Source organism: Rhinopithecus roxellana, chromosome 9 (genome assembly GCF_007565055.1).
Source record: "Rhinopithecus roxellana isolate Shanxi Qingling chromosome 9, ASM756505v1, whole genome shotgun sequence".
NCBI classification, from domain to species: Eukaryota; Metazoa; Chordata; class Mammalia; order Primates; family Cercopithecidae; genus Rhinopithecus; species Rhinopithecus roxellana.
Window position 1 is genome coordinate 96,161,836 of NC_044557.1, and position 19,583 is coordinate 96,181,418.

General features: G+C 40.0%; 1 protein-coding gene and 1 non-coding gene across 4 annotated transcripts in view; one reads left to right on the forward strand and one right to left on the reverse strand.

Moving 5' to 3' along the window:
* The window catches only part of ASAP1 (ArfGAP with SH3 domain, ankyrin repeat and PH domain 1), a 407,716-nt gene that overhangs the window by 279,232 nt on the left and 108,901 nt on the right, over nt 1-19,583 (forward strand). For all 3 annotated transcript variants that reach the window (XM_030937519.1, XM_030937518.1, XM_030937520.1), the window contains 4 exons: nt 2,682-2,757; nt 4,127-4,213; nt 11,520-11,620; nt 18,486-18,555. In XM_030937519.1, the coding sequence (XP_030793379.1) occupies nt 2,682-2,757; nt 4,127-4,213; nt 11,520-11,620; nt 18,486-18,555 (334 nt within the window). The remainder of the gene's footprint in view (nt 1-2,681; nt 2,758-4,126; nt 4,214-11,519; nt 11,621-18,485; nt 18,556-19,583) is intronic.
* LOC115899816 lies at nt 8,638-8,793 on the reverse strand. The gene has a single exon (XR_004059419.1). It is a non-coding gene; the product is annotated as a small nucleolar RNA SNORA12 (small nucleolar RNA).

Sequence of the window (19,583 nt, forward strand, 5' to 3'; positions counted from 1 at the left end):
TGGGCACACGTATTCAACAAAGCCACTGCTTTGACTATCAGGTCTAGAGAATACTGCTTATGGGGTAGCAGCCGAGATGAGTCTTGATAAAAGAGAGTTTAGCAGGCAGGTTGATACGGTTTGAATCCATGTCCCCATCCAAATCTCATCTTGAATTGTAATCTCCATAATCCTCACATGTCAAGGGCGGGAACAGGTGGAGTTAATTGAGTCATGGGGGCAGTTTCCCCATGCTGTTCTCTTGATAATGAGTGAGTCTCACAGGATCTGATGGCTTTTTAAGTGTCTGGCATTTCTCCTGCTGGCATTATTCTCTCTCCTGCCGCCCTGTGAAGAGATGCCTTCTGCCATGGTTGTAAGTTTCCTGAGGCCTCCCTAGCCATGTGGAACTGTGAGTCAATTAAGCCTCTTTTCTTTATAAATTACCCAGTCTTGGGTATTTCTTCATAGCAACATGAGAATGTACTACTACACAGGTATAGAGGGGAAGGGCATTCCAGGCAGAGGGAATAGCGTATGCAAAGGCTGAAGTGGGGAAGGATGGATTGAAAAGAACAAGCAACTAGAAATAATGTAGCATGGCTAGACCTTGGAGTTTTTAAGGGAAAATGGTAGGAAATAAAACTGAGAAGTATTCAAGGGTCAGAACATAAACTTAAAATTCTATACTGAGAAATTTAACTTGCATCGCTATAGGCAGTATCGAAAACCCAAATGCTAGAAAGTAAGGGTTTAGGCCAGATTTTAAAGGTGGCTCACACCTTTAATCTCCGCACTCCGGGAGACCAAGGAGAACAGATTACTTGAGTCCAGGAGTTCGAGACCAGCCCAAGCAATGTGGCAAAACCTCATCTTTACAAAAACAATAATTAGCCAGGCATGGTGGGGTGCACCTATAGTCCCAACTACTCAGGAGGCTGAGATGGGAGGATCACTTGAGCCGAGGAAGTCGAGGCTTCAGTGAACCAACCACTGCACTCCAGTGTGGGTGACAGAATGAGACCCTGCCGAGAGAGAGAGAGAGAGAGAGAGATGAGGCTTTATATGTGTTCATGTGTTTTTCAGTTAAATGGTTAACCAAAAGGCCCTTTTTTCCTCTCATCGCTGTTGCTGAAAAACTTTCCAAAGGTAGTATTTTTCTTCCTTATTTCAATAAGGTTTTTGTGCCAAAGATATCAGCCTTAAAAAATGTTGGAACTTGTAGGATTTCAGTAATCACTCTGCAGGCCACTTCTAATAGTCTCTATTATTGCCACTGAATATACATATTAAGCTTAAAATATGGCTTTTAAGATACGCCTCAAGCTGGGTGCAGTGACTCATACCTGTAATCCCAGCATTTTGGGAGGCCGAGGTGGGGGGATCCCTTGAGGTCAGGAGTTTAAGACTAGCCCGATCAACTTGGTGAAACCCCATCTCTACTGAAAATACAAAAATTAGCCTGGTGTGGTGGCAGGTACCTGTAGTCCCACCTACCCAGGAGACAGAGGTTTCAGTGAACTGAGATCACACCACTGTACTCCAGCCTACGCAACAAAGTGAGACTCCATCCCAAAAAAAAAAGATATGCCTTAAAATGTCTTGATATTGCTTCATTCACTCTGCTTTGTGGGCCCACTGTGATAGGGAGATGAGACAGTCCTCATGCTCAAGGTCCTCATTGTTTGTAGGGAGACAGCAAAACAGATAGTGTTTTGAGAAATAATCTGCTGAGGGGGCATGGTTAGAGAAGCTTCCAATAGGGCGGATAAAATTCTAAACACGTTTCCTGAGGTATATTGTGTATTTCTCTAAACTGATGCCAGAGACTGGGTTCCTGAGTAGAAGTGTACCACCTGAGACAAGAAATCTTCACTTGCTGGTAAAGAGCTTGGATCAGAATCTGGCAGACCTGGATCTGAATTCCACCAGCTCTGCTGCGTACTGGCTGCAACTTGAACAAGTTTTATACATACTCTGTACCTCAGTTTTACAAACGGAGATGAGATTGAAGTGCTTTAATCCGTTAGGGTTGTGTACATGAAATCACTTGTGTAAAGTGTTTAGTGCAGTGCTGGGTATGTGTTGAATGCTCCACAGGTATTAATTCTTGTTTTTCAGGTGAAATCATGCAACCATGTGTTGTAGGATAAAGCTTTCCAAACCCGTTGATACTATTGCTTTGAAATCTTGTGTTTCAAATATATGTTGGAACACAGGGATCTTTGAGGAACTGAATGAATTTTGACTTTTCTCCTTCCTTTATCTGTAGTTCCATAATATTTCTCCTTAGAGTGTCCAGATCAACCTCATGATACTCTACTGGTTAATGTGTCTTTCTCTCTCCTTCAAATTCAAATATGGTTTAACTGGGAGGAACTGTTCTATGTATAGATGCATACGCACATTATGAAATCACTGTTTTGGGACTGCAACTGTAATTTGCAGTGTCCTTGTGATATCTTCTATCGAATGTCAACTGGTAGCCATAATTTGTTTGTTGGTACATCTTTATAAAATACCATAATTAGTTTTATAACTGTCTTGTATAGATAAATCCATAGAAAATGAGTATGTATATATAGATATGTGTATTTTAAGATTTTGTAGGTTATTATAGTTCCTTATTTTATTTCCACATAAGGAAACAAATATTCTTTTTTTATATACTGGCGGTAAATCTCTGATTTTTTTAATTGTAGTTTCTTTCAAGATGGCTTGAAAACAGCTGATAAGTTGAAACAGTACATTGAAAAACTGGCTGCTGATTTATATAATGTAAGTTCTTTATAAAATACATGCAATTTAACTTGCTTTCATGGATAAGGATCAGTAAATTTGAAATCTGTATTAGAAAGGTGTTAAAAGCAGAAAAGATTAAATGATATGTCTGTACATGCCCTAGGGCAGATAACCCTTCAGTTTAAGTCAGAGAAGTCATCAATGGTCAAACACTCCAGAGTCCTTCTGGGGCCATAAGAGGATCAGGGAGGGGAGTATGTAGCCATCAGTTCCAGATGGTTCTCCATTTACAATTCAGTTAGCATCACATTTGAGTGTTCCTTGGTCAGCAGTTGCAGAAAGAATGTATGATTGTGGAAGGATAAAAATTGACTCTGAATAGACAAGTTTATAGGGGTTTTTGGGTTTTTGTTTGTTTTTTTGTTTGTTTGTTTTTTCAGACAGAGTCTCACTCTGTCACCCAGGCTGGAGTACAGTGCACGATCTCGGCTCACTGCAATCTCCTCCGCCTTCTGGGCTCAAATGATTCTCGTGCCTCAGCCTTTTGGTAGAGATAGGGTTTCACTGTGTTGTCCAGACTGGTCTTGAACTCCTGAACTCAAGTGATCCACCTGCCTTGAGGTCCCAAAGTGCTGGAATTACAAGCGTGAGCCACCACGCCTTTCATTTATAAGGGTTTTTGTTTGTTTGTTTTTGCATATTTTATATTATCTCTCTTTTTTTAGTGTCTAGGTCTAAATGTAGATATTAGAAATGGTAAAGTTGTTGCCCAAAAATCATTTGGTGGTAAATAAAAGCATATATATTATAAGTATGAGTAAATATCCTCAATAAAGTTTTAGAATTACAAATAATGCCTTTTATATAACTTTAAAAATGCATAGCTCTGTATTTTTTTCTGATTTTCTTTTAGTAGTTAACATGGTTCAGGTTACAGTTAAGTCCCAAGTGGTTAAAAAAAGCAGCACGATCCTTTGTGCCCATTTCATGCTGTGTAAACTTTGATGTATGCATTGGCCCATTAGACTCCTGCTCATTCTTAGGATTCTCTCCTGGATCATTTAATCACATCATGGTATTTTCATTACCACCCTTTGAAAAACCAGAAGCAAATAATCTCAATGATATTTCTTAAGCTGTTTAGAATAGTACTTCAGAGTTAACTGTCTAGCTTAGATACGTTATTTAATAAGAATGCATGTTACGTTATTCACTAATTTCAAAACCCACTGGTACTTTTATAAGATGAGAAATCCCAGTATCAAAAATGAGACAGTGTAAAGGACTTTTAGTAAGAAAGCCAACTATATAATAGAATTGTTTGATGAGTGGTATTTTTGTATAAATTAAACTCTGCCTATAAAAGTGTAAATGGTAAGTAATAGAAGTAATTTTTTTTTCGTAGATAAAACAGACCCAGGATGAAGAAAAGAAACAGCTAACTGCACTCCGAGACTTAATAAAATCCTCTCTTCAACTTGATCAGAAAGAAGTAAGTGGTTTACATGTTTACAACAGGGCTAACAGTATAAGGTAAGGCTGCTTGTAATACCCTTTGTGTTTCCTGATCTGCAAGACAGGCACAGTGATATATAATATACAAGTATGTAAGCGCCATGTAGAAACTCCTTTTCCTTCCTTGTAGGAAAGATGTTCTGGTTGTCCAATTCCATGACTCTGGATTTTTTTTTTTTTCTTTTTTCTTTACTTTTTTGAGACAGAATCTCACGCTGTCACCCAGGCTAGAGTGTGGGGGACACAATTATGGCTCACTGCAGCCTTGACCTCAAGCATTCCTTCCACCTCAGCCTCCCGGGTAGCTGGGACTACAGGCACATGCCACCACACCTGGATAATTTTTGTATTTTTTGTAGAGATGGAGTTTGACCATGTTACCTTGGCTGGTCTTGAACTGCTGTACTCAAGCAGTTCTCCCACCTCAGCCTCCCAAAATTCTGGGATTACAGACATGAGCCACTGTGTCCAGCCCCATGACTATAGATTTTTAATCCTAGTTTTGAAGACATGCACTTCGGGAGTGTATGCTGAAACACAGTTAGTACATTCTACAACTGTCCTCTTTAGACCACTTCTGTCTTTCTGGGCAACCAAAACAGGCATGCCTCATTTGCCAGGGAAATATTTTGATGCAGAATCCTATAGAAGCTTTGCCCCTCAATTAGGAAATTTGAGGTGAGATGGTCCTTGGATATTGAAAGAGTATAGAATGCATGGTAGAGGCTGGATGATTGCAGTACAGATCCTTAATTATAAATATCATTTGTTCAAACATTTCACTAACACCTACTGTGTTCCAGGCAGAGTTCTAGGTACCAAGCTTTAGTCCCTTCCATCCAGGAGCTCATTATCGAGTCAGCTATATGAACTATCCATCATGCCTAAAGGGGTGTTGATGCTGTTAGAGATACATTGGAAGGTGACTGCAGCCAAAGACAGAAACCTAAAAGACCCAGAGATGGAAAACTCACCAGCATATTCAAGGGGCTGCAGACATTTTGGGGCAGGGTGGGTGGAGGAGTCAGAAATGCAGTTTCTGAGGTAAAAACTCAGACCTGACTATGGAGGACCTTGGGTGTTGCACTAAGGGACATAGACTTCATGATAAGGATAAATTAAATAGTAAGCACCATTTGTTTTCTGGGAGAAATTAAAAACGTGCCTGTTTTTGTTATGAAATTATTACGGGTTAAATTTAAGAGCAGTGGCTCACTCCTGTAATCCAAATCCACCTTGGAGGCCAAGGTGGGAGGATCACTTGAACCCAGGAGTTTGAGACCAGCCTAGGCAACAAAGTAAGACCCTGTCTCTACAAAAAATTTTGAAAAATTAGCCACGCATCGGTGGCATGTGCCTGTAGTCCCAGCTACTAGGGAAGCTGAGGTGGAAGAATCCCTTGAGTCCAGGAAGTGGAGGCTGCAGTAAGCTGTATTTGTGTCACTGCCCTCCAGCCTGGGCAATGAAGCAAGTCCCTGCCTCAAACAAACAAACAAACGAAAATTAAGAGCAATATTTAATAGTAATAACATGAAATATAACATGTTTATAGTTAGTTTTTAAATACTATCGCATAACAATAGCAAGTTCACTTATTTTAATTTCGAAAATTTCTGAAAGGGGTTTATGAGTCTAAAACAAAGCAACTCCCATAAAACATGGGAAGCCCTGCACTAGTGACACTAATCTTTTAAAACAACCCTGAAGGTTTTCTTTATTGAGTGAATATAAGCCTCTCTTTTTCTGGTTCTCCAAATTCAGTTTTTGTAGATGCATTGGGGATTGGTCAAGTGAGAGAAGTCTATAGCACTGTAACACTAGGCATCTGCTAACCTGTGGAGTAGGCAGAGTGGCCAGGAACTGTGTACGCTAAGGCAATTTCTGCATCCATGTCATTCAGAGTCTTAGGCAGTGACTGCACCTGTGGTTTGAGGCCTCTGACTGTGATTTACGAGAACTTCCAAGTATTAGACCCCCCAGTAGACTTCAGACTGAAACACAGATATGCCATGCTCTTTGAAGGTGCTTATTACTGACAAATAAATCTTAGGAGAAACATGGTCTCTTTGAATGATTTCTCAGTGTAAGAGCATTAAAAAGACCCAGGTAGAAGGGGGTACAGGGTGGTAGATTTCAGTCTTGGGGGAAAATTGTGAGGTTTTTGGGGGGTTTTTTTTGTTTATTGTTGTTTTACTTACTGGTATGTACTTAACCACTCCCTACCTTTGTTTTGTCACACAGTATTACCTCTTTCCTACATATGGAAGCTTTCTTGAAAAATAGAGGAAGACTATTAACAACCCGTTTTTGTTTTGCATGGAGACATAAGTATTCTGCTCATGCTAGCTAAAGAACAAAGTTGCATATAAGCCAAAGGAATGTGTACATGATGAAATGCACATGATTTGATTTAATCCCACCCCAGATTAATAAACGATGAGTTTTCATTAGTACCTTGTCCACAGTTTTACAAGTAATAAATTGATCTTTCACAACATTCCTATTCCTTTCTCATGCTGTTTATCATCACTCATTGCAGAATATGTTTAGAAGGTAGTGATTTTTCATGACTGAGATTAAATGTGAGAGGCGACCATCCACAGAGAAGTTCTGACCATGGTACTATTTGAAAAGAATGTCAAGTAATCTTAAAGATTAACTGAGGAATCAAAAGCACCCAACAAATCATTTAGCCTACTCACCCCCACCGGGTTCTAACTTGGCTCCGTTAAAGGAAGTTCCAAGAATTTTAGTTGTAAATAGGATCCCTGGAATTTTGGTAAACTCATTTTTTTTTCTATTCTTAAGTTTTTATTGTCTTAGCAAATAAATGTTCTATGAAATTATATTAAGTTTTTATAATAGCTTAATCTACAAAAGAACTATTTGCTACATAACTGTTTTTAGAGTTGAAAGTAGGTTTTTGTTTTGGGTTTTTTTGAGACTGAGTCTGTGTCACCCAGACTGGAGTGCAGAAGTGCAAATCTCACTCACTGCAGCCTCTGCTTCCCAGGTTCAAGTGATTCTTGTGCCTCAGCTTCCCAAGTAGCTGGGACTACAGGCATGCACCACCGTGCCTGGCTAATTTTTACATTTTTAGCAGAGACGGGGTTTCACCATGTTGGCCAGGCTGGTCTCGAACTCCTCAAGTGACCTCAAGTGATCTGCCCACCTCAGCCTCCCAAAGTGCTGTGATTACAGGCATGAGCTACTGCGCCTGGCCTGAAAGTATTTTAAATGGTGATAAGTAATATTTAGGATATACAGAATTACTCCAAAAATTACACCTTTTTTGTTTGAGTTCACTTAGGAACTGTCTTAAAACCCCATCACATTATGGTTTGCAAGTTTGACAGATTCTGTGTTTCTGTTCTACTCATGTCACAGTATCTGTCATGTAGCCTGGTACCGGAAAACTATTCAAATATTTAGAAAAATGAAACAGAAGGAATCTTTTGCCCACTCCATTCATACCTTGCATTAGAAATTTTAGGCTTCTGTAGTAGAGGTTTAGTTTTAAATTGGATACCAGAAACATTTATGGCCCCATTAAATGAATGAGTATGTAATTGCACTTTTAAAAGATTTGAGACTCTACCTCTTAATAATACATTTTATACATTAATAAGGTTTTCAAATAAAAAAGTGATATGTCTGTACTTCTAATAGAGAATAGGAAATTAAAAAGATTTTAAGTTCATTGTTTATGTTTTATATTTTTGCCCAAATGAGTTTTTCTTTTTCCTGAATACATAGTTAATTTCTGTCACGCTATCAAAGGATTCAGAATGTATTTCATTCCTTCAGTTTGTGTCAGTTTTTAAATTGTTATTAATGTTAATAAATCTCCAGTATCTACTTTCTCAGAAAAGAAAATCCTCTTTTCATTTGTCTAGAGTGCCCTGCTTAGCAAGCTGAATGGCCATCATTTCTCAAAGTGCACAAGTAATAATTGGTGTGACTTTATTAAACCATGAAACTCATTCATAGTGAATTTAGGATTGTTGATACTAAACTTCTGAAACATACTGCCTTCCTTCCTGCTCAGTTTAATGAGGTCAAAGCCTGGAGTTTAGCCACTTTATTCATCTTTAAAAGCATATTAGTTTGATGTAAAGCAAGGCCCATTAAATCTAAGAGTTTGTTATTCAGAATTTGTTTACTTAAGCTAGTAATAAATATATAAGGAATGTCTCAATGGTAAATTTACAGAATGTAATCGTTTTTATAAGTTGATAGCATCTGAATCTTTGTATAAAAGAAGTATTTTTATTTTTTAAACTTAGTGTTTTATTTTAAAGATTAGCAAAGGTTAAGATTAGAGATACATAGTTGCTTATTTATGATTGAGTACCTAGTAGTGAGACATCCATTTTTGTTTTTGTTTTTTTGTTTCCTGCCACATGTGGGAGCCATTCTCTGATGGAGGAAAGGCGTGAAAGGCTTGAGAGAGATCTCTTTGTCACAGGCCTTTGCCAGCTCCAATATAATACATGTGGCAGTGTTAGGCCCATTTGAAAACTTAACAAGTATGCCAAAAAGAAAACTACCATGAGGGATACATAGTTTTAAAGCATTCGGACAGACCTAGGAATTACATGGGCAGATGAAGAGAAGTCTAGTTCTGTAACAAGGGTTCCAAGGAAGATGGTTGTGAGTGAGCACCAGTATACAGGGAAATTTTAGATTTTGTTTTTAATGTTTCTAGGAGATACAGATAGGGCAGAGATCCCTGACTCCAAATTCATAATTGAGTAATTTTCATGTGATTTTGTTGGATTAAAGCAGAAAGCCCTGTGGATTTCTTTAATCCCTGCCTCTTGTTTTGTCCCATGCCTCAGTTCCCTGCAACCCGATCCATTTTTCTTCATTAGCATTATGAACACACTGCTGCCTCTCTTAAAAAAGAAAAAAAAATCCTGTTACTACTGTTGTTACTGAGGACTGTTGCTGGAGGTATTGGTAGGGGAGGGCTTCTCTTCTTGCTTGTCTGATATTTAGTACAGTCCCTCAGTCCTACCTCCATTTAGAAAGTGTGAGAATATCTTTTAGGGAGGACTTAGTGAACCACATTACTATGGAATTCAAGACTATAGGCCCTGATTAAAAGTGAACATTTAGGTCAGGCATGGTGCTCACAACTGTAATCCCAGCACCCTGGAAGGCCAAAGCAGGAGAATTGCTTGTGTCCAGGAGTTCAAGACCAGCCTGGGCAACATAGTGAAACGCCATCCCTACAAAAAAGCAAAAATTAGCCCGACAAGGTAGCACACACCTGTAGTCCCAGCTACTCAGAAGGCTGAGGTGAGAGAGTCATTTCAGTTTGGGAGGTTGAGGCTGCAGTGAGCTGTGATCACCTATTGCATTCAGCCTGGGCAACAAAGCAAGACCCTGTCTCAAAAATATACATATATATTTTTAAAAAGGAAATATTTAGGGAGAATTTTGCAAGAAAATCCTAGATTCAAGTCCATGTCCCATCTCTCCCAAATAATTAATCTTGTCCAATTAAAGGTTTCATATGGAGGGAATCTGGCCAGTTATAAACAGAGAAATTATTCAAATAGAAAATAACTCAAGTTTGTAACCTCTTTAATGTGAGTCAGCTTGCCTGATTAAGTGTACAGTAAGCTCCCAGTAACCTACACAAGAGAGCAGGACAGTGATATGGTGAGAGTGTGAGCATCCATGTCAAAGCCAGGGCTTATGTTGTATACTCAGGATCCTTAATACCTGGCTTTTAGGAGGTATTCAGGACATGCTTTTGAACACAGAATTTATCATGTATAGAATAGCCTTACAAAGGTACATTGTCCTAGAGATTTTCCTTTGACTATTACTTACATTAATTTTGCATCACTGAACATATATTACTTGGTCCAAAAAGATCCTGAGTGTCAGAAAGAAGCCATCCTGGCCTTAAAGGTATTTTGTACACAGGTCAGTAAATAGCCAGTGATTGGTTCAGCTTACCTCGACACTATCACATTTCAGGTGTTGTTTATGAACTGGATATATTTAAGTTCTTTTCCCTTGGGGAAAAAATATGAAAAAGTCCTGCTGCAATTTTTGGCTGTTACTAGATTTTCTGAATAATTCATTTTGGGTTTCACTGAGGTATTGATTCCCTATACATATGCATTTGAGGTTTGTCATCCATTTTATCTTGGTAAAATATGTGTGTGCCTGATGTTCGTCTATTTAGCCATGTTTCTGTTCTCACGCCATATGACCTGAAATAAAACCTGATAAATACAGACTTTTGATTGTCCTATCACCCAAAGTTTATCCTGAATCTAGAGGTGTATGTGTTTTCTGGTATTATCTTTACAGTGATGTTTTCTGTGTACATTATATAAAATGCTTAAATTATGGATAATATTTTCAATGAAATTAACTATATTTTCAAATGTTCTGCCTTTTTTCTCTGTTGCTTTTGCCCTTCCTGATCGAAGTCTAGGAGAGTAAGTCAATACTTTTTATGAGAATATATTGTCCTACTTGTACGTCTAAAGACCACGTTCTCATTCTGCAGTTCGACATTGTTGATTTTATTTCTTACATTTTCAAAATGTAATGGCTGTTTCTAGTCATGTAGTCCTTAGAAACTATGGTTAAGTATCAGTGAAGGGCTAATAATAAATCAACCTTTTTTGCATCTGTGTTGTTGGTTTGGTCCTTGTCACCCTCCACGACGACATACACTTTTCACTGCTGTAGAATTGTCTTAATTTTTAAAATGTGGTTATAGGTATATTTTACAGAGCACTAATTACAAAACGAGAAACATAATAATTGTTAAAACCTCACTTAGAAGTTTCCCCTTTTATTTGGAGGTGTTTTGGCAGAATGTGTAAAGGGAGAAAGATACAGCCTAAGGGAAGAACATGTTTGGGTTGCATGGACTTTATTTTGTGGTCCACTTCACTTTTTCGAGTCCCTTCTGTGTTTGCCTCTGCTGCTAGTATAAACTGGATTCAGTCTTACAGTAGTCTGTCTGCCAGTGCATTGTGCTTGTTTGAAATCACTTCAGAGTAGAGCTGGGTTTTGAACTAGAAATCAGAGACCCAGACCCCAGCTCTGCCTCGGACTTGCTTTGTGACTCTAGCAAGTGTTTAGCTGCCCTGTTTCCTCCTCTAAAATAAAGACAAGGACCTGGCAGCTCTTAAAGTTCCATAATTCCCTTAGACCCAGACTAGTGCCAAAGGCCCAGTGGCAGAAGAGAGTCAAAGATGTGAGAATTGTCTCCAGTTTTTGTTTGATCTGTGGTTTTTCTTTCCTAGGATTCTCAGAGCCGGCAAGGAGGATACAGCATGCATCAGCTCCAGGGCAATAAGGAATATGGCAGTGAAAAGAAGGGGTACCTACTAAAGAAAAGTGATGGGTATGTATGAGCCCGGCCCAGTATCTCAGTGTGTGATTAACCTAGAAAAGGTTTCCAGCCTCTCATATAGGGAAACACACTTACTTTACATTTTGTAATACACTAGCTGCAGACCTTTAGCCCACTGGTGTTCTTCAAGTAAGTCTGAGATTTAACCAACTCTCTTTAGAAGAAACAGTAACTGCTCTGTGGCCCCTAAATGGCACTTCTGACTTAAAGAGCAATTATAGGAAGGCAGCTACTGAGTAGCACGTGCAGCAGGCAAGTGCTGACCTCATACCTACCCACCTCTCCGCTGTTTTTGTTTTGTTTTGTTTTGTTTTTGAGATGGAGTCTCGCTCTGTCGCCCAGGCTGGAGTGCAGTGGCGCAATCTTGGCTCACTGAAAGCTTTGCCTCCCGGGTTCACACCATTCTCCTGCCTCAGCCTCCCGCGTAGCTGGGACTACAGGCGCCTGCCACTACGCCTGGCTAATTTTTTGTATTTTTACTAGAGACAGGGTTTCACCATGTTAGCAAGGATGGTCTCGATCTCCTGACCTCGTGATCCACCCGCCTCAGCCTCCCAAAGTGCTGGGATTACAGGCGTGAGCCATCACGCCTGGCCCCTCTCCGCTTTTATTCACTACAGTTTTCTCTGCCTGGTTGCCCACCAAGCCACCCAACCTTGGGTGTCACCCTTGAGTCCTCTTTTGCCTCTTATATCATAGCCAATCTGGCAAAAACCATTCTATTTTTAACTGTGAAAGTAATATACTCTTGCCATCCCCGCAGCCCCTGCTCTAGGGTGAGCTGTTGCTGCCATCTCTCTTGGAGTATTCAGTAGCCTCCTAACTGGTCTCTTATCACTCATTCTTCTTTTTCTGCAGTTCACCTTCATACAACAGTTCGAGTAGTCTTTTAAAAATCATAAAGCACATGATGTCATTTGCCTGCATAAAATACTCCAGTGGCTTCCCTTTGTATATAGCATCTCAACCCTTCCTGTCCCACCTCATCTTGTTCCATTTTCTCCCCTGATCCTGCCACATGAGGCTTCTTTCTGTTGCTTAAACAAATGATTCTGCTTCACAGTAAGTGCATAAGTAGAATCTTCATTATTCCTTTTAATAGGTTGTCTTTTTGTGGGGAGGGGACAGGGGACAGGATCTTGCTTTGTCTTCCAAGCTGGAGTACAGTGGCACTATCACAGCTCACTGCAGCCTCCCAACTCCTAGGCACAAGTGATTAAACCACCTCAGTCTCCTGAATAGCTGGGACTACAGGTACATGCCACCATGCTTGGCTGATTTTTTTTTTTTTTTTAATGTAGACAGGGTCCCCCTTTGTTACCCAGGCTGGTCTTGAACTCCTGGCCTCAAGAAATTCTCCCACCTTGGTCCCCCAAAGTGTTGAGATTACAGGCATGACTCACTGTGCCTGGCCTGTTGTCATTGTTTTTTTAAAAGAAAGCTCTTTGTTTTCTGATTACTTGTGGATATGTACTCCTTGGTTTAATCTGAGACATGTACATTTTTTATTGTAATTTGTTTGTTAAAATTATAAATATTTCTCTTCTGAATTTCTGGGGTCATTGACTGTTTTGCTTATTATTCTATTCATGCATTCAACAGAGATATTTTGAGTCCTATTGTATGTCTAGGACTCACTCTTCTAGGCCCTACAAAGATGGAGCATACAGCATTGAACAAAAGAAAATCTGGTCCTGATAGAGCTGACATTCTAAAGAAGAAAAGAGACAAAAAATACTCAATATATGGTAGATCAGATGGTAGTTAGTGCTATGGAGAAAGATCAAGCAAGAGATGCAGGTGGTGTGAGGGATGGCAGTGGTTCTTGCTATCATACAAGTGGTTAGGGAAAACTTTATTGAGTTGATGTTTGAGCAAAGGAAGTGAGAGAAATCTACACAGATACTTGGGAGAAGATGGAGAGTCAAGAGCATGCATCTCATGGTGGCAAATACCTGAGAGTTCAGTGTAGCTAGAGTAGTGAGCAAGCCAGGAGGTCATAGGAGTTAAGGTCAGAGGGACAGGGAACCACTCCGTGAGATGAGGAATCATTAGAGGGTTTTGAGCAGAAGAGTGACATAATCCGACATGTTTTAGAAGGTTCTCTCTGACTACCAAGTGAAGCACAGTCATGGAGGGTGAAAGCACAGAAACAAGGAGACCAGTTAGAGGGAGGGCTGCCTCAGAAACTTAGATGGGAGCTGATGGTGAGGCCAGGGGAACCGCAGAAGAGAGGGTAAGAAGTGGTCAATTGTGGATAATGGAGGTAGGGCCAACAGGACTTGCTGATATGGGGTATAGAGAAAGAAAAGCATCCCTAGTACAGCATCTGGCTCATTGTAGAATCAGTTAGCTTAATCCTGCTGTGAAAGTAAAAGGAGAAAAGAAATACCAACTAACAATTCACAGGTTAAAACTGGGCTCTAGAATAGTGACCAAATGCTAGTCCAAACTGTGTGAGATCAAGTGTACATAAATTGTAAATTCCATAGTTTATCTTGCTGAAAAGCCTCAGGCTCAGCTCCTTGTTCTTCCCTGACCATCTGTGGTATAGACATCTCTTGGAAATGTGGTGACCTGTTGTTCTGTCATCAAACGGAAAGTTAATATTGTGTTCCGTTATGAGCAACAGTGTACTATTACATATCTATTGAAGCAAAAGTATAAAAGTCATTTTTTAACACTGCTCACCCGAAATCACAATGTCCTCCTTGAAATTAGAATTGCCTAATTCTAAGTGAAGCGGTTAAAATCTGTATATCCAAGGAAGATCAACAGTCTTTTCGTAAGTGTTGTGTAGTTCAAACCCTAAAGTGTTCAAGTAAATTATCATCTTGAGAGCCCCTGTGTATGCCAACCACATGCCCAAGTACCTGCTCACTTGTCTCGTTTAACACCTTTTACAGAGAGATTAAATAATTTGAGATCAAACAGACAGTAAGTATAAACACCCAAATTTGAACTGGGTCTTCTAACTTAATGCCAGGGTTATCTCCCCTTTGTTTTTCAAAGGGACCACTGCTGCTGTTGATCACTCTAAGGATATGCAAGACATTAACTGGCACAAATTCACCCCCTTGACTTTTGGTCTCTTCCTTCATGTACTCATTCCACACACATATATGAAATACTCTGGTGTATGAGGCAGCCTGCTAGATGCTAGAGGTAAAACATGAATGAGATACAGTCCTCACCCTCACTTTGACTGCAGTCTGTTGGAAAGAGATACAGACAGAGCTGCTGGATCATAGAGTTGGAAAGGAGGTTGGAAGTCAGGTGGTTCCACCTCCTAATAATTGCACAGATAGCAAAGATGAACACTAATAACCAGGAGTTGCTTGTGATTTCTGTGGAAGAGTAAAAAATTGAAATGCTTATACATGAAAACAGACTCATTTGCAAACAATAACCACTGATATGTCCTGTGATTTTTCTCTGAAGTATTATTTGCATTAGTAATTTTTGACCCTAGCTTTGGAATGCTCTTTATTACTTAAAGAATTATTACACAATTTGAAAAACAATTTAAAATTTTAAAAAATAATTTTTAAAAACTTTATGGACCAGAGGCAATTATTGAGAGGCAAAGGAGCAATTGCTTTATTATATTTTCTCATTATATGTACGAAGGTGGGCATTATTGTCTTCGTAATACAGAAAAGGAAAGTGAGTCTCCAAGAGGTCAAATAACATGAGCAAAGTCACACAGCTAGAGATCGTGCTGAGATCAAAGCTCAAGTGATCTGGCATCAAAGTTGAAACTATCTATTTATACGAGACCATTTTCTAGTAGAATTTTCTTTTCTGGAATTGTAAGATTCTAGCATGGCATAATCAGTAATTGTGTGTGGCACTGTCTGTGAGCACCAGATGGCAAGAGTTCTTGGTATGTCCATTCAGGAGCTATGCAGACTGGAGCATTTGTAAAGCTTTCAGTACAGAGCGGGGAAGATCACAGTAATTCAGTCTAGTCCATGGAAGTCTTGGGAATAGAAGCTATCAAAATGTTCACAAAGATCAGGTGCTGGCTGGGCGCGGTGGCTCATGCCTATGATCACAACGCTTTAGGAGGCCAAGAGAGGTGGATCACTTGAGCCCACCAGCCTGGGCGACATGGCAAAACCCTCTCTCTACAAAATTTAGCCAGGCGTAGTGCACATGCCTGTAGACCCAGCTACTCAGGAGGCCGAGGTGGGAGGATCGCTTGAGCCTAGGAGGTCAAGGCTACAGTGAGCCATGATCACACCACTGCACTCTAGCCCGGGTTACAAAGTGACACCCTGTCTCTCACGCACAAAAAAAGATCAGGCAATACTGCTCTCAGCTGTGCCAGGAGATATCTCAAGATTGTTCGCTTTCCTCTGGCAATCTGAAAGTTCCTCAGTCACAATCTCTGTCAACCCAGAATAATGCTTCTGTGTTACTTTCCTTGACTTTATTAGCAGCACAAGAGAAGGGTTTGTGTGTGTGTGTGTGTGTGTGTGTGTGTGTGTGTGTGTGTATTGTGCTTCCATAATATACATGTGTAAGTAAAACTAATGAGTAAAGACTTAATAAAATGGATAAACTGAGGCTTTAAACTATTCCTGAAGGTTGAATAGTTTGATTGTTGAATTGAGTGTTTGATATTTAGGATGACACTGGTTTTGGCTTGAGTGTGTACAGGGATGCCTCACCTATGTTAGCAGGCTCTTGTGAGAGTAAGACGGATGCAAAACTCCTTGCAGAGAGTTAGTCACGTTAACCAAATGTGGCTCTGATTAGTTGAGAGGTGCTACCTCTAATCAGACATTTCCTTGGTCAGTACTTCTAGAAGAAAGTATGTGAGTTAGCTCTAATTTGAGGATGGTTTATCAATTAGTAGTTAAATTACCTCCTGAGCAAGGCTAGCATTTTGAATACAGTATGTTCAATTTGCATTTGGTTAGATGGTGTCAAATTCCTACTTCCCTCTGTGAAGCATGCTTTAGAACAAACTGTGCTTCTAGTAGTTAAATACACAATATTATTTGTGTTTAGAGATGGTTTTTAATTTGTGTTGTGGCAGCTTTCTTAGAGGACTAATTTAAGAAGGAAAAGAAAAATACAAGATGATACTGTTTTAAATGCCTGGGAAAGCTACAGTAGTCTCCTGATGTCATTTGTTTCCACGGCAACAGAAGGCCTTCAAAACTTTCTTCCAGCCTAGGGAATCACTGTTCCCTGCCCATTTCTTCTTATCTGATGGAAGTAGTCTCAACTAGTGCATTTGCACCTACCTGCACTCACGCAGATCTGCCACACCTGCAGTCTTTTGCCTGTGCCTGGAGCTTCACACACACACAACTCTTCCAAGTTTGAATTAGTTCTCTTCGGCTTTTTTTATCCTTCAATATCATCAAATCACATTTTTCAAAATGTATATCACTTGTAACTATTTGGGAATGGTTTGGTCACCATTTACTTCCCTATGCAAATCATGAACAGTTTTTGCTCGGGGCTCTGAGGCACTATTCTGTCTCTGGAAGATGCCTAAAAGGGTGGTGTATGAGTTACCAAAAATGATGATGATGCATTCTTGAGCCCTGGCTAAGCTCATCCTGTACATCCTGAGGCAGTTCACCCCTCGCTCCTTGCATGGCAGACTTTTTGAGTTACTTTAATTTTAATTTTTATTTTTTGTAGATATAGGATCTCCCTATGTTGCCCGGGCTGGTCTTCAACTTCTGGGCTGAAGCAGTCCTCCCGCCTCAGCCTCCCAGAGTGCTGGGATTACGGGCATGAGTCACTGTGCCCAGCCACTTTCTTAATTTTTAAAAATCAATTATTAATAACAGAAGTAATCAATTGAACATTCTTATGAAAGATTCACAGATATGGTTGAAAACTACTTATTAACACCACCCCTAACAGGTTTGGGTCTCCTTCCTAGAGAGGAGTTATTATAATATCAGTGTAGTACCTGTAATTCATTTATTGAGTCTCCTGCGGTTAGATTATTATTGTTTCTATTTCCCATTTTTACTGTCCAAAGCAGTGCTACGGCCGGTCATGGTGGCTCACACCTGTAATTTCAGCACCCTGGGAAGGCAAGGAGGGCAGATCACTTGAGCCCAGGAGTTTGAGACCATTCTGGGCAACACGGCAAAACTTTGTCTCTACAAAAAAATATAAAAATTAGCCAGGCATGGTGGGGTGTGCTTGTGGTCCCAGGTACTCTGGAGGTTGAAGTGGGAGGATCAGATGAGCCTGGGAGGTCAAGGCTGCAGTGAGCTGTGATTGTGCCACCACTGTACTCTAGTCTCCAGAGCAAGAACCTGTCTCAAAAAATATGTATATATATATATGTATTTAAAAAGCAGCGCTGGCCGGGCGCAGTGGCTCGCACCTGAAATCCCAGCACTTTGGGAGGCCAAGGCTGGTGGATCACAAGGTCAGGAGTTCAAGACCAGCCTGGCCAAGATGGTGAAACTCCATCTCTACTACCAGTACAAAACTTAGCCAGGCACAGTGTCAGGAGTCTGTAATCCCAGCTACTCGGGAGGCTGAGGTAGGAGAATCGCTTGAACCCGGGAGACGAGGTTGCAGTGAGCCAAGATCATGCCACTGCACCATTCTAGCTTGGGCAACAGAGCAAGACTCCAGTCTCAAAAAAAATTTAAAAAGCAGTGCTGTAATGAGCATCCTTGTACATGGCTACCTGTATGAATTACCTTCCACCTGGGGTAATAAAAGGCAACCAGGATTTTGTTTTGGGAGTTGGATTTTTTGGTTTGGGGAAGTTATTTTGTAATTATTATTATGTATCATACTGTATCCTTGCATGTCCCAGAGTGAATCAGATACTATATCTAGTTGTGTTTGACTTCCTCCTTAGGATCCGGAAAGTATGGCAGAGGAGGAAGTGTTCTGTCAAGAATGGGATTCTGACTATCTCACATGCCACAGTAAGTATGTTTCTTAATTTACCCTGCCCATTGTTAGGTTTTCTGGCCTCGTAGGCCAGAAAGCAAACACGATTATGTACTCAGTAGTAAAAATTTGCGCAAATATATTTATGCATTTGGGTCAGATCTTTGCCGATAATCCTTTACCAAAAAAAAAGGTTTTGTCTTGCCCTGTGGTGGTCGGCATCATTCTTTGGCACCACTAGACACTTGTATTTTTGCTCTCTCAAAATGAATAAGGTATTTTGGTTTTGTAATCTTATCTTTTGGGAAGTATTGATTGTTCTGAAAAACCTAGGTTTTGAATTATAAAGATGACAGAGGCTGTTCTTTGCATGTAAAAATAATGTAGGAAACATAACAGTAGATGTAAAAACCTTGGTGGTAGTCAAAGAAGCCCACAGTAAGTTTTGCCCTTTTTAAACCAACAGAAAACTCTTTTCAATTCTTAAAAATGCAGAGATTGTAGTGGAAAATGTACCAAGCGAGAATGGAAATGGCAAAGTATATGCCGATACTTTTTTAATGTGCTTGCTGTGTAACCCAATAATCTCAGTTTCGATTTTAAAAACTCATTAAATTACAGTATGCTGTGCCAAGTGATGTCCTTGGGGCACTGCTCAATGAATTGCCAACAGAATAGTGGAAATGAGAGAAGAGTATTTATTATGTTGACAATTTTGTATGACTTACAGCTGACTTTAGATATCTATCAGGCAGGAAAGGAAGTACCACTTACCTTCATAAACTTTATTTCCTTAATCCTCCCGACAGCCCATGTGGTATGATAACCTTCATTTTACAGATGAAGAAACTGAAGCACAAAGAACAACTATAATTTGGCTAGTAACTCACAGAACTGGAAGTTCAAACTCGGGTGTCTGTCTGACATTAGTCCTTGTGGCCCTTCTGTCTCTTCCTGCAGAACCCATCATCTTACTACACTGTAAATGCCCCCTTGGGCACCTACCTAGTCCTGTTCTTCTTTCTGTCTTCAGCCTCTCACACAAAACTTGACATACAGAAGG